This window comes from Convolutriloba macropyga, chromosome 11, assembly GCF_964194025.1.
Source record: "Convolutriloba macropyga chromosome 11, txConMacr16.3, whole genome shotgun sequence".
NCBI lineage: Eukaryota > Metazoa > Xenacoelomorpha > Acoela > Convolutidae > Convolutriloba > Convolutriloba macropyga.
The window spans coordinates 39040436-39055007 of record NC_134478.1 but is presented as its reverse complement, the minus strand read 5'-3'; the positions used below and the strand labels follow the sequence as shown (position 1 = coordinate 39055007).

General features: G+C 32.7%; 2 protein-coding genes across 4 annotated transcripts in view; one reads left to right on the top strand and one right to left on the bottom strand.

Moving 5' to 3' along the window:
* Nucleotides 1–644: 644 nt before the first annotated feature.
* Nucleotides 645–8561, bottom strand: LOC142349662 (uncharacterized). Its single transcript, XM_075401380.1, has 3 exons — nt 8309–8561; nt 4449–4668; nt 645–928 (listed from the first exon to the last, which is right to left on the bottom strand). Exons 1-3 carry the CDS (start codon nt 8481–8483, stop codon nt 739–741), a joined length of 585 nt encoding a protein of 194 aa, XP_075257495.1. The 5' UTR covers nt 8484–8561; the 3' UTR covers nt 645–738.
* A 3111-nt stretch (nt 8562–11672) lies between these two features.
* The window catches only part of LOC142349919 (uncharacterized), a 53346-nt gene continuing 50446 nt past the window's right edge, over nt 11673–14572 (top strand). For 2 of the 3 annotated variants that reach the window (XM_075401769.1, XM_075401768.1), the window contains exon 1: nt 11673–11992. The gene's annotated coding sequence lies outside the window, so the exon portion shown is untranslated. Of the gene's footprint in view, nt 12044–14572 lie in introns of all 3 variants that reach the window. The other variant, XM_075401772.1, reaches the window with a different exon arrangement.

Below are 14572 nucleotides of genomic sequence, written 5' to 3'. Positions count from 1 at the left end.
AATCCTAGCGTTTGAAGTTTGGTTTGGGGAAAGAATAGACGTTGAATTCATATTTTCAGTTTTGTTCTAATTTAATTAGTTTTTTAATTCAATCAATGATGATTTCCTTTTTCAACGAATTGCCAAGTGTGTTATTCAGTTAAATTTTGGTTATTTTCGGGGTAAACAGAAGCAGACCGGTCTTAACTTCACTGGTGTTTGTTTTTGTACTAACACATGAATATACATTAGGTATAAATTATTTAACCATTCAATACTTCGATTTTGTCTTTACCCTTCTTACTCTTGTCAATAAACATAATGAATCCCTTAAAGATGCAATTTTAAGGCAATTGCTCGACATTTTTTTTTTTTAAAGTGACTCTAGTTTTACAGTTTTGTTAAAATATAACACTTTAAGTAACCAGTCAGAAATTTTGTTTGCAGATGACATGATCTGTGAGTTAGGATATCGCTTTAACCAACTTGCTTCTGTGCTCCTGATTGTTGTATTCTAAGTTGCGGCTCTTATGCGAAGGTATGTAACTGCTTTAGAAAAACAAAAAGAAACTGAAATCTTGGTTCATATCTGATCTTTTCAGGCAATTTAATTGCCCACCAAACCCCCAAATTATCAAAAACAAACTCCGGCAATTTCTGGCACTTCATTTTCCGGTTGAGCAGTGAACAAAATATTGTTCCATTTTGCTATTTCAGCAGCTGATCGATTTTTGCGCCGGAAAGCAGCGATCAGGATTACTAAGGAAAAATTTCCAACTTGCCATTAACGCACGCGTCACCCACGTCTACTAAAGGGGGTGCAAATGGGTCACAATGGCACCTGAAAGCACCCAGAATCCTGCTATCACATTCCTCGCTTGAGTGACAGGGGTTGTTCACATTGGGACACTGTCCACCCGCCCCGTCTGTCACTCGGGTCACCAACTCACTGCTCAGGAGAAAAAAAAATATACAATAAAACTCCTTAGAGCTTCAAGATAATCGCGAGAAATAATTAGTGTTCGTGAGGAAAATCGCTGCTCTAAGCAATTTTACATAGGATAAGCAAAATTAATTTAACTGACAAGGAGGCTCGGTAATGTGCGTTCGCACATAAAGTTCCGACACTGCTCATCTACATTTTTCACTTATTTGTCTACCAAATGAGGAAGAGATAAAAAATATTACCATATCAACATATTGTTCAACAAACTACTAAAATGAATAAAAAATATTTACCTTAGAAGGCCGATGAAACCTGTAACTGCCATAATATGACTACCAGAACAGACGGCGATAAAAATCAAATAATTACAAATATTAATTACGACCAAAAAACGTTGTCCATTTTTCGGAAACCATTAATAACCAAATCAAAAAAGCATCCGCTAAAACTTATACGCTAAAGACGATTAACCTACACTTCATTAGAAAAAACCTGGGACTTTTCCTCAATGCGACTTGGTAACAAGCCGACAAGAGATGAGCAAAAGGGGCCAAGTTTAACAAAACGTTGTTTGTCTAGAAGAATTAATGTAAAACTAATTAGAAACATTATGCATTAATTAAAATCTTTGAGAGATTCTTTTATACCTCCAGAGATATCGAATGAGACCTTTAATTATCCAGGATATGTCATACGACTACAAAGAAAACAACGTATACAGGCAAAAAGAAAAAAAGTGCAAAAAAAATTTTCACAAAAACGATGTCCCAGCCAATTAAACATTAATGTAATCACTAAAAACATTAAAAAATTCTGATTGCGTTTTTTTCCAAATCACCGGAGAACCGACCGTTGTTTTGATACTGAGAAAATAAAAACAAAAACCTACAAAACTGGGCGAATGTGCATAAATCACGAATACTTTTAGAAAACTGGTTGTACCAAGAAGAAAGAACATTTGAGGGGAAAAACCGTTATAAAAAGCAAATTGGAGCTCAACAGATAAGGGATGCGACTTGCCTATAAAGATACCAAGCTACAAGTTCACAGAAATAAGATTTGCAAATCCTAGAAATCCGTTGTCTGTTTTTAAAAAAAAAGCATTTTCAAAGTTCATAGCCTACATAAGACAACAACTAAAAGAGTAGACAGTTTAATTTTCAACTCCGTTGAAACCTAATTGCGGCCGGTTATTAGTGAGAATAAGTCATAAGACTACAGAATAACTTTAAACGCATGCTGAACTAAAAAATTTTACAAACAAATTTATGAAAACACAGTGTTGAAGCCACTAAATTGATAAAATAATAACTGCAATAAAAAAACATTTGGCTCTTCTTTGAACATCATAAGGTCTTCTATTGTAAAAACAACTATCTAAAATGACTGCAAAAGAAATACTAAAAATGAAAAAACATCTAAATTTCACAAAATTCTCCGAAACAAATTGTCTGAGCCCTGAAGACATCAGTCTAAACGTTTAGCAAATCGAAAAATTATTCTTCAAAAGCATTATAGAGATCCCGCCAAATTGAGGCTAATTTACAAAAGTGATTCTACAGTGTAAATTACAAAAAAGGCAAACAAGAAGCGTTAAAGCGAAGAAAACTTTTATTTTCCTTTCGAAAAAAATTAATTGAAAATCAAAAAAAAATCATTAGCTATAAACAGATATCAGTTATTAGGTTCATTCATGCACTTAAATTTGGTCTTTGAGACCGCTAATTACCTAGTACTTGTCATATGACAACAAAAACTAACAACAAATACAGGGAAAAACTAAAAAACTGCAAGGGAACGGTCTCGCAGCCCTTAACACCATAAGTTATAAAAACAATAAATTTGTTCAGTAACTAATGTTGTAAATCATCTGTTCAGTTGGATTATAATGTAATATGACAATTTACCAAAAAACAAAAACAACAGCAAAATGGGCAATTATGCAATAAAATCACAAAATTTTGTACGAAAAATATAGTACCAAAACCAGGAAACCGTTCTTTTGAAAAATCCGTCTTTTTTATCTTATGGTAAAAAGATAGACATGTATTTACTGAGAATGAGCTAATAATTGACAGAATTAATAATAAAAAAATGATAAGTTCAAAAAATCGCTGAAATATCCTTAAAACAAACACATTCAATGACATATGAGACCTTAGCTAATAACCGAATGCATTTCTTAGATTCAATTTCTGCTCATAAGGAGCTATTTGGATATTTGAATGGATAGGCTGAGCAAGCAGACTGCAAAAAGAATAACAATTGAAGGCAGAACAAGAATTCGGGTAAAGTTTACGGAAACTCTTCTTCAAAGCCATAAAAACATTTAGGTTGTTTGAAAAAATAATATAAAAATACCTACATTTGGTGTCTTTTTCACGTCAATTGAAGATGTCTTTAGTAGAGCCGTGTATGAAAAGTTTTTACAATAATAAGTATTAAAAGAAAACAAAAGAAATAAATTTTGAAAAAAAGGCAGCACCAAAAAAAAGTTTAAAATTTTCTGATTGTAAGAAACCATGATTTTTACAGACCTGTCGCTGATTTTGCTGAGCGTCCAACAAACTGCCCAAGTGTTCCAAATGTTTGCCAATTAGACCAATTGTTGAGTGCAATACTTCAAATAGTAAAAAAAGTAATGACGTGTTTTAGCAAAAAATTGGCAAATATTTAATTCCGGAAGACATTATAGAGGCCACTGATTTTCAACTAGCTTTCCTTTGGAGTTTAATGAGATTGCGTCAGAAATTTTTTGTCTCCATTTTTGCCAAACTCAAACAAATTGGACCAAAAAAGCAGATTTTTGATGAAAAAGTCTGAATTTTGAAAATTTTTTCACAATTTTTTGCCAAAAGGACTCCAATCAAACAGTTCAGCAACATTATCTTATCTCTAAGGGTAACAATGACACTACCAATAAAAAATTTGATTTATTTTAAATTATATTTGCAAAATTGTGCCAAATTTTGGCAAAAATTACTGAAAATGTGAACGAAAACGGTCGAAGATTCATAAATTTTAAACCTCGATAACTCCCTGTTAAAAAAGAAATTCGAAAGGATCTCTTTATTTCCATTTTATAGGATGTACGTGCTTTTTAATGATATAACTCACAACTCTCTATGATGAATATATCGATCGGCCAAAATTTTCTCAACAAAAAACCATTTGAGTATATAGTTCCTCCCTCCCAACTAAAGAGGGGGTCGGAACAATAAAACTCAAAGGTTGACTTAGAAAACATTTTAGTTTGGTTAAAAAGATGTTTGCACTATTTCTTCTTGCTTTTTGAGATCACCTATTAAGTCGAAGTAGGACCTTAATCTTGCAAGATCTCAAGATTCGTTCAAATTACACTCTATTGAAAGATGTAGCGTTACGACAGCTGCATGATTACTGTATGTTAAAGAGTTAGACCAGCAATGGAGTCTACGCCAGTCTTGACTTAGGATTTTGTCGAGATATATTTCGTTTTTGGAAATTCTTTTTACGTTGAGGAAAACTGTAAAATTGAACAAACTTGCAGCTGTGTTTTGACTCCGCAAATAGATCACACATGCGCAGTTCACTTCCATCTTGACTGTCGTACTTGATGAGATAGGTCACTTCTCCAGTTAGAATGAGGGCACAGAACAGTCCCTCCTGGCAGTATGCGTGGGAGGGAGCCTTGACCAGAGACGCTTTGTGGTGGCAGATGGCTTTGGATACGCCAGTGTAGTAGACAGTCAAGATTTGTTTCACTGTTTGTTCATAGTTAAACAGCTGTTTCCTTCCAGGAAAGAATAGGTGAAAATCTGAGAACTATTTTCAAAAAAACGTTCGAAATATCCCCTCTATAAATAGGATGAAATGCAGAGACTGTGATGTTGAAATATATTTCACAAGTAAGTTCACAACAAACCTTACCAAAACCTGCATCACTCACCGCTAAAGGGAGCGGATCTTTTTCTGTTTTGATACATAAATAAACTACGGTATCAAAAAGCTACGTACAGCAGAATTTGGGGTTTTTAAGCGTTTTTTTGCTCAAAACATTTGATCTGCGTTATAACATGAAGAAAAACGTGAAATATTGAAGCCTTAACGAGTTTTTATTCTCGTTATCTCCGCTTACACAGAAAAGATGGTTAAGCTGCTCTGGTCTTTTTCTATCTGCCACGGTGCTGCGATTTGACTTCTCCAATTTTCATGGACAAAACCTCAGGCAACTTTGCCTAAAATCAATATCCAGTACACAACATGTTTGCTTACAAAGTTAACAGGCTCACAGCTTCCCTGGTGAAGGAATTATGCGGAAAGAAAAGAAAATTCTAAAAATTGGAGCAAAAGTTCATGACAAAAATAAAATATCAGATCTCTTATTTTTTGGGATAAAACACAATCAGGTGAGGGAATTTTTTTAGATGATCAAACAAACTAACCTTTCACCACTACTTTGAAATTTTTAAACACTGCGAGGAAAAATTTCACATTTAAGACCTCATTTTTCAACAAAATAATAATCCTTAGCATGAACCAAAAATTGACTTCAAGTTCTTCAAAAGGGTCCAAGAGGTTCTTAAGTTGTCATCAAACAGTCCCGAACTTAATACAAATAGAATTTCTGGGAAATTGTGGTTTAACAATTATGAAAACAAGCAGTTCTTTGGGAGAATTTTGGAGAAAAAGTGTCAAGTTTTGGAATGAAATTGATACCAATGCTGTTAGAAACATGTATGCAAAACTATATAAACCGTCTGCTAGGCGTCCAAAAAAAAGTTTTAATAACTCGTCATTAGAACAAATCTCAACTGAATATGTTGTTTTCATTGATGTTTACAATGCTTTTCAAAAAAATCTTCAGGTGTATGAAACTTTTTTGGTATCATATTGTACGAGTTAGGAAGACTGGGAGAAAATTTAAACAAAAGAAAAAACAAAAAAATGCGATGGAAACTCATTATAATTTTAAAAGCGCTTAGTAACGAAGTCAAAACATCATCAGATAAAAGCTCAAGTAAACAAAATCACTCGTTCCTAATAAAAAAGCAGATTTGACTCTTCCTTGATGAGACTAGAAAACAACATGATAAAAACAGGAAAAAGGAGCAAAAATTAAAAAACCATTGAACTTTTTGAAACAAAAAAGATTCAAAGGCGATAGAAAGCATTTAATCTACACCAATGAATTCTAGATAAATTTGAATTTTGTTCCCTAAGAAAACAATGGCACTCATCTCTGGTGAGACTTAGTCTTGTGACAGCACTATAAAATAACTGCAGAACCAGAAACACTCAGATAGTTACCAGCAACCTACGAAAACAATAAGTATTGAAGCTATAAAAATCTTAGGTATCTTTTGTATTTCATCATGGTTTTTATAACACTGAAGATTCAATGGAACATTTTTTGAAGGGGGTTGTACTTTAAAAGACAAATTAAGAAATACATATTAACCATTCAGTATTTTTGTGAAAACCCCTGGTGTCCAAGTTAATAAGCGTGGACTGTAAAAAGAAAACCAGAAAATTTTAACTTGCAATCCCAAGAAGTTGGATGAAACCTCATGGTGGTTAAGCTAATACTGTAGCAGACGAAAAAAAAGGAGAAGTTACCAAAAATTATGAAGCTCTTAAAACGGAAAAAATTCAAAGAATTAAAAACCATTAGCTCTCATTGGACGGCAGAGATCGGTTTCAATGATAGTTCAAAAGCATGGTTGGAATACTTCCTATGGCCACGAGAAGATCGAACTTTACTTGCAGAAACCAAAGTTCAATTGAAAATGCGAAAAAACTATCAAAACCAATCGAAAAGAAATTGTTTAAAAAATGTATAATTGAATAGAACTCCTTTTTTGTGCCAACTGGATATTTCAATGATGTGATAACATGACAAAACATCAACAAGAATAAAAAATAAAAAAAGTAACATTTTCAAGAAAACTCGTTTTGTCAAAAACCATTAAAAGCAAAATTTTTCAGTTTACGCATATCATTTAACTCAAAAAGAAGTCATTGAGAATTGTTGATGATCAGATTAAACTCTGTGGCCACAAAGAAATTAAAACAGTCAAAAACCAAAACAAAAAATTCGTATGGAAAATTGGCAGAGGATAGTTGCGAAGCCACTAAAATCATAATTTTTTTGCCAAAAATTGTGTATCAGCTAAATTTTTGTTTCTCGATCAATATTACTTTCAAAGATACCTGTCGATGCAGTGATCCCCGTAGTATCAATGTCAAAAAAAATTAACAATTAAAACGCAAAACCACTAACCATATTAATACCGGTGTTGGCAAAAGAAGTATTGGACCTGTATCTAGGGGAACCGACCATTAATTTCATAGTAATAAGTGTAAAAATGGAGTTATTTTCAAAATCTCATTTTTTGCAAAGAATTATTCAATGTCAAAACAGCCCTCAGGCATCAATTCAAAGCATTAGATATTTTTAATCATTTGTCTTTAGGCAACCATGTGTGCTTTCCGTTAATGAGACGCAGTCATTTTACTCTAGAAAGCAAAAAAGGAAGCATATCTGTAAAACTCAGTTAGATTTTACGACAACCATTTTTGCTTGTCGCAGCGATAAGGCCATAAACGATTCCCTGAACACAAAATAGGTTTTCATTGGATTTCAACAGATCGTAAAATGAGATTTTTTTCTAATGGAAACTTGTTCTAAAAATTGACTGCCTGAAATTGCCATCAAAAACTAAAAATTGTGATTTTTTATTGAAAAAATCATTTCCAACTTTTGATTGGAGACCTAAAACAACTAATTTATCACTGATAGTCTATTAAAAACACGTAATTCTTCCACATTTGAGCGGGAAAAAAATTTTTGAAAAAAGCAATTAGATGCAAAATGATACACAATCTATACAAAAATTGAGCAAAAATGAAGCTATAACTGAACAAAATTACGGCAAACATTGTTTGTTCACAAAAAAAACTTTGAACATTCTTAACTCCTCGAAAAAAAGAAATTAAGACAAAATCTTTTGATTTCACAGTTTTACGCTTGAAGGGCTTTCTTATGATAGCAAACACAGCTCTCTACGATTATTGTATCTATGGGCGAAATTTGACTTATCAAAAACCCCTTTGAGTATATAGTCCCCCCCCACTAAAGTGGTCGGAGCATTAATAGGTAGATATTTAAATTAAAGCATTAAAACGTATCACATGATTCCGATCTCAGTTTAATGTTTCAAATTTATACTTAAACTTCGAGAAAAAAATTAAAGATAAATCAATAAGCAATTTCAACAATTTGATTGACTGTATATTTAGGTGAGACGTTTAGACGGTGAATCAAAAAGTACAAAGCATTGTAGAATTATTTTGAAATGGAGATTGTTAGTGTGGAAACAGTTGTCTCATTTCACTTCACACCTGTTTGTTTCGGAATTGACATTCTACAATCAAACTTGTCTTTGGGACACTCCATCTCGAACTCAGCTCCCCACACACCACCGAGACCATTCCCATTCCTCATCCAGCGAAATTGATCAACAGACAATGAAATCAAAAGCAAGATGAAATTTATTTTTTTCATACTTCTCTCCATCTGATCGAAAAGCTGAATATTAGACAAGCTAAAAGGAATTTCAAAGCAAGATGACTATGCGTACAATTTATTGCTCGATTGAAATTTGTTCTGATTTGATGAAAAACAACATCTCAAATAACTTCCGGATTCTGTATCGATGCAGGTGATTTTGATTATGTTTTTCATTTTCACATCGTATCTTTTGTTGCTCTTATTAGGAGCCATCTATCTTCAAACTCGTAACTTTTAGAGGGATAAAATGAACAAAGTACATTTTTATGGCCATTGCAATTTAAGTTAATGATTTTTGTTCTGAACGGAAACTTTGTTTTCTTGATGATGCGGATACGAAAATTGACAATAATTTTCGTTCTTGTTTTGGCAGGAAAAAAATGCAATATTGTGATGTCTCCGAATTCATTTTTTTATTAGGGACAAAATAATAATGCCTGTGTTTCTAGAGCCTCTAAACTAATTGCAGCTGCAGCAGCAGCTGCAACTGTATAAACCCGGGTTGAGTTTTCTTTGATTTTATACAAGGATCATATTTTATATCATGCCATCGGAACTTGATTTCTAAGTACGATGCTAGTATGTATCCAAAAAATCATATATGATCTTATTATGATTACCAAAAATCATGCATCCTTTTTTCTTTCGGTTTACGTTTTCAATTAAATCGATACGGTGTCAGTTATGTGATTGCCCAGTATCAATATTTGATCAGCCAATAGATCCTGAAAGCAATACTAATTACAAAGTTCGGCGCTAAAAGAAAGAGTAAATGTTTCTCTATGACTAAAGTTTTCATATTCTCTAAAGCCAGTTTATGCCTATATTGGAAGCAGGGGAAACAAATTTTGCGACTAAGTTTTCTAGTACGTATATGTTTAAAATTTTTGTTTAACGATATATGAACATATATTCTGGATATACGATATATGAAAAATGAATTCCCTCTGAATAATTGAAATGGCACCAGTGAACGTTTTTTGTACCATATATGACCTTTTATGACATCCAACAAATCAAATATGATCTCTGCATGACGACTAAAAAATTATACAATCATAAACGACCTAGTATGAAATTAAAGATTGGATTGGTGGCAGGTTGAGAGGACCCAGGTTGACAATTTTAATTTTATGACAAAAATTTTTTGCAAAAAAAACGCACAGGAGGTGCATGATAGTTAGAAACTGTGGTGTGCAATTTAATGGGGAGTGTTAGAAGGTTAAGAAAGTACAACCTAAAGCAAAATTGTGCATATGATAAGGTTGACATAGCTTGAGGAATGAATATACTGGGCTTGAGGAATGAAGCCTTGAGGAACACGAAACTACGTGAACACGGGTTTAGGAAAAATTACGTCCATACTTTATTAGAGTCGAGGCCAGGATATTTTGTTGAAACCAAGTGGCGTTGAAGCATCCGTGTGGGATGGCATGTGTCGTGAAGTAGGGGTGGGTGCTTCAAAGGGTTATTTTATTTTTTGAGCTTGCAAATATTTGCAATTTTCTCCTTGGTTTGCAAAAATTTTGCAAATTCGGCAGCGGAAATTTGCAAATATTTGCAAATTTGACAATAATCCTGAAAAATTGCAAAAATTTGCAAAATTGACATTACGTTTGTACTATGCTGTTGCATAGTTCAGTTCTGGTTTAAGTTCTAAAGCCATGTTTCAGTAATAATTTTCTCTGACACCAATCGCTAGGAAACAAATGAACAAAGTTTGCTTTAGTCAAAATTTTCTTCAACGAAAAGGAAAATTTTGAACTCTCAGCACAATCTGCTTGAGAGCAATAGAAAGTTTCCATTTATTGAACACATGCCTTTGCGTACCATCATTTCAAAGTTTTTATTAATCAAAAATTATCTAATGTATCTCATCAAATACAATGTTTACTTCCCTAGGACATCTTAATACACGGCGCAGAACACCCTGGTGTGTGTGTGTGTGTGTGTGTGTGTGTGTGTGTGTGTGTGTGTGTGTGTGTGTGTGTATGTGTGTGTGTGGGGGGGGGGGGTTGGTGTTTAGTTAAGGTTTCAGCATGAAACGGTTTTCTAAAACAATCAACTAGAATCAGCTACAAGCTTAATTTCCGGTCTAGACTAAACGTTGTCATCTTTTAAGTTATAATCAGACAAAGGAAACTTCTAAACTCTTTTTCAGATCTTTTGTAAACCATTTTCTTGTTATATTAAAGATCTTTCTCAAGATCTCTCTTTGATTTGACTGAGGAAAATTTGACAGAAGTTCTGAATTATTTAAGGAGTGTTGCTTGTCTGATCATGGTATTACTGGCTCAACAATGTCTGGTTCTTCCTGTCATGCAAGTTCTTCAGATCTGATACTAAATCAATTTTAGAACAATTGTAATGAAAATTTATACGATCTTACGAAAAAGTTTACTGCAACTAAACCCGTAGCTTTAGATTCCCCAGCTTGATATTTCCCAACCATTATGAAATTCCCAAAGCCTTCTATATATTCGTAACTATTGACTTAAGACTATGGAAATCTCATATCCATATCGTATTATTATAATCTCCAAACTCACGTGGGATAAAACAAATTCTCAATATGAACTCTTAACTTCGGACCTCACTAGAACCGCTTTACTACCTGGTTATATAGCCAAAACTATAACCAAGCTAAGTTATAAATCATGTGAAGTAAATCTACCGTAGTATACCCAGTTTTTGTAACCAATTAATAGAATACTTCTTCGAATGTTTAGATTTGCGAGCCTTTTTTATCAGCCTAATTAGACAATTTTATGCAAAATTTACTATTCAATTACAAACTGACCAAATTACAGATTTTGATTCAATGCTGAAAATAAATCTCTGTGACATTTTCATTGCTGGCTTTAGGCTTTAAAAGGTGGATTTAAAACTTTTGTGTTTCAATCTCTGAAAACTGAGTCGAATTTTAGTTAAATTTTGCGTCACTAAATTCCACTGTTATAAAATGAAACTTGAAAGAAACGAGTATTACAAGTTTATGTCTCCCATAACGTTTGAGTGTTGAAATTACCGTGAAACGAGGCGCAATGGGCTACTGTAGACAATATGTGTAAATAACCCAAAATTATTCTGTTAATCTAAATATTCCTTTTGAGAATTGGGTACAAAAATAGCCCAAGCGAAGTTAGCCACTAGACTATTGGCAACAAGCTGAAACAACTATTTGTTCCCTAGCCTCGTGGAAAAGATTGTTTTCATTGGGAAAATGACAGTTGGAATCAAAACTCTCAACCGTGGAAAGAGACAATCGTTTAAACACAATTGCCTCTCGACTAGTTATTTGAACAGGAGTTGTTTGGGGTTATTTTGAATATATGTTTCAGTTTTATATACGTCAGTTACTACTTTTCAAAGAATTTTCTTGAAGCAATTTATTACAGCAAGTTTGAATTTTGGACTCGGTTTCATCTGATTTTACTTCGAGTTGAGCAAATAACAACAAAATTTATTTATTACTTTTGCAGCAAAGCTTTTGATGGAAATGATATCAGAGAACAGTAAGTTTCATAACGAAAAAATTGAAGCTTGAAAGGAACCTAGATCTTCAGGTCAGCAATTATTCATTCGGAAAAAAATTACATTTTTCCACTATAATCAACGAGCTAAATATCACTTCAGAATTTTTCTCAGAACTAACTCACGACATTCAATTAAGTTGTAATTGTCACGATCTTGAACAATTTTGTACAAATTCTTTCGAAAATTTTTTACAAGCTCTTGCAAGATACCAGTCGATTTAATCTTTTCATGACAACAATCGAATTCTCCTTGGCATCAGGAAAAATCTCACAAAATTCAAAAAAAAATTATACAAAATTACATAATAATAGCAAAACCTCGCAATCTTCACGAAAATTCAAGATGGAGTCTTTTCAGCTATTTTGAGAAAATTGATGAGTTCGGTTCTGCAGTTGACTTTATATTTTGTGATGCAACAAATTGCTCGAAAATAATGATGTGAAAATTGGTTAACATATTGAACTATGTTCTTAAAAATAAGCTAAACATCATTAAATATATCTCGAGATTTATCGGATGGCAGCTTCTTTTTGCTGCTTTCAGTTGATCCTGGTTCACCCGTCATACAACTTTCTTTGATTTAATTCTAGATCAAGTACTATTCAGTGCAATCATACTAGGTCATATATGATTTGCATGGTTTTTTTAGTAGTCGTGCAAAGATCATATATGATTTCCTAGAAGATCCTATGTGAAACATAAAATATTGTCTGGTGCCATAAACTCGTGGATGATGTAGTCATATTTCATTTAAAATATATAGATCGCAAGTGCATTTTACATTCGACTGTTCAAGTGCTCTAAACAATAACTTTCAGCGTTTTCACATATCGAACTTGAATTTATACACGAAAAACTATTCAAAAATTTTATTTAAAATGAGATTTATATGATTAAACAGACCTTAGAATGATATATTTTTTCAAATTCATGTTTGTGTACTTGTCTTGTTATTGAATGCTCAATTTTAAAACAATATTTCAATTCAAGGTCTTTTACTGGACCTAAAAGTGATGCCTTTTCGGTCAAAAAGAAGCAAAAACGTAAATTGAAGGTGTAATTATGTGTGATTACTGGTAATCAAACGAGGATGACTTTGAATTTCTTGGTAATTTTACGAGGATCAAAAGTGATCTCCTTGATTTAAAAATTGGACTGTTTGAACTCAAACAAGATCCTTGCATGAAATCAAAGAGAATTCAAACCCGAGAACTCTAGTCAGTGCCATTTAGAAATCTCGATGGGAAAAGCAGTTATAAGAGGAAAATTATTTCATGAATAATGATCAATTTAAGACAAAATTGACTTTCTGGAATTATATCACCCGTAGAAGAATTCATTTAGTTTTTTCCCAAAAAGGTATCGCTACACGTTAATCTGTGTGTTTGATTTCCTTTTCGATCTTGAAAAGAGCTATTTAATTTGACGAAACAAACGGTTTTTAAGATAGAGAGATTACCAGATAACAATAGCATTTGGAAAAAATGAGAGAAAAATTCATGAGAAGCAACTCAATGACAATAAAAGTTTATTTTTAAAAGAGTCACGAAAACAGCATTAGTGAAAGCGCCACAAAAGCGCCATGCATGAAATTAGAATTTTAGGGGGGAGGGGCATATTCAATTGAGCTGCACTATTAAATTTTTATCAAACACATATTGGTCAAATATTCTGCAAATGTTCAGTTTTCACCTACTGGAACAATCAAATTGAAAGAATGAATTGTTCAAGTAATAGTATTTCAGCAATATGTGTTTTTGCTAGACTACAATCTTGATCAAAGTGACAACCAAGCAATTGAATTTTCTGGTATTTTAATCACTCAGGACCATCAGGAACAAAATTTTCTGAGAGACCCTGCTTATTTTTTTATTTAATGAAAAATACTATCTTCAACAATTTTCTGAAGAGTATCTCTGTTTGCTTTGGACTCTCTGGACGTCTTTGTGCGTGATTCTCGACTTATCCTGGTTTATCGTAGAAAATTTTGAAATGTATAGCAGCAAAGATGACAGTGGCATTTTGACTCTGTCAAAAATTGTTATAACAAAGATAAATTCTTCGGGGCTTGTTTCTTTTGTTGACAGGGATAATCAATCTATAAGCCAGCAATTTTAAATCACTATCATCAGTTTGATTTATTTAATACATTGAAATTTAGCACATTGAAATTTGTATATAAAAAATTTTGCATGACCCCACTAGAGGAAGTGATAAAGACTTTACATTAAAACCGAATAAGAGAAAATTTTCTCAACAAAATGCGAACTTTTCAGATTTTGAAGTTTCACATCTCGGGATTAAAAATATTTTATGAAAGCTAATTTTTTGGATTTTACCGAATTCAACGGCTAGTTAGACAAAAACAAATAAGTTGAGAAATTTGGCTTTGGAAAAATAATGTCAAAAAAAAATTAATATTTTCCTGCAAAAGATTCAACAGTTTCCAAATTTTTCACATCGGAGATGTTACACATCGAAAACATTAAAGTGCTAAAATAGTTTAAGAAAATTAGTAACTGTAGTTTATTTTATCGCTCCTTTAAAAGTTTTTTTGC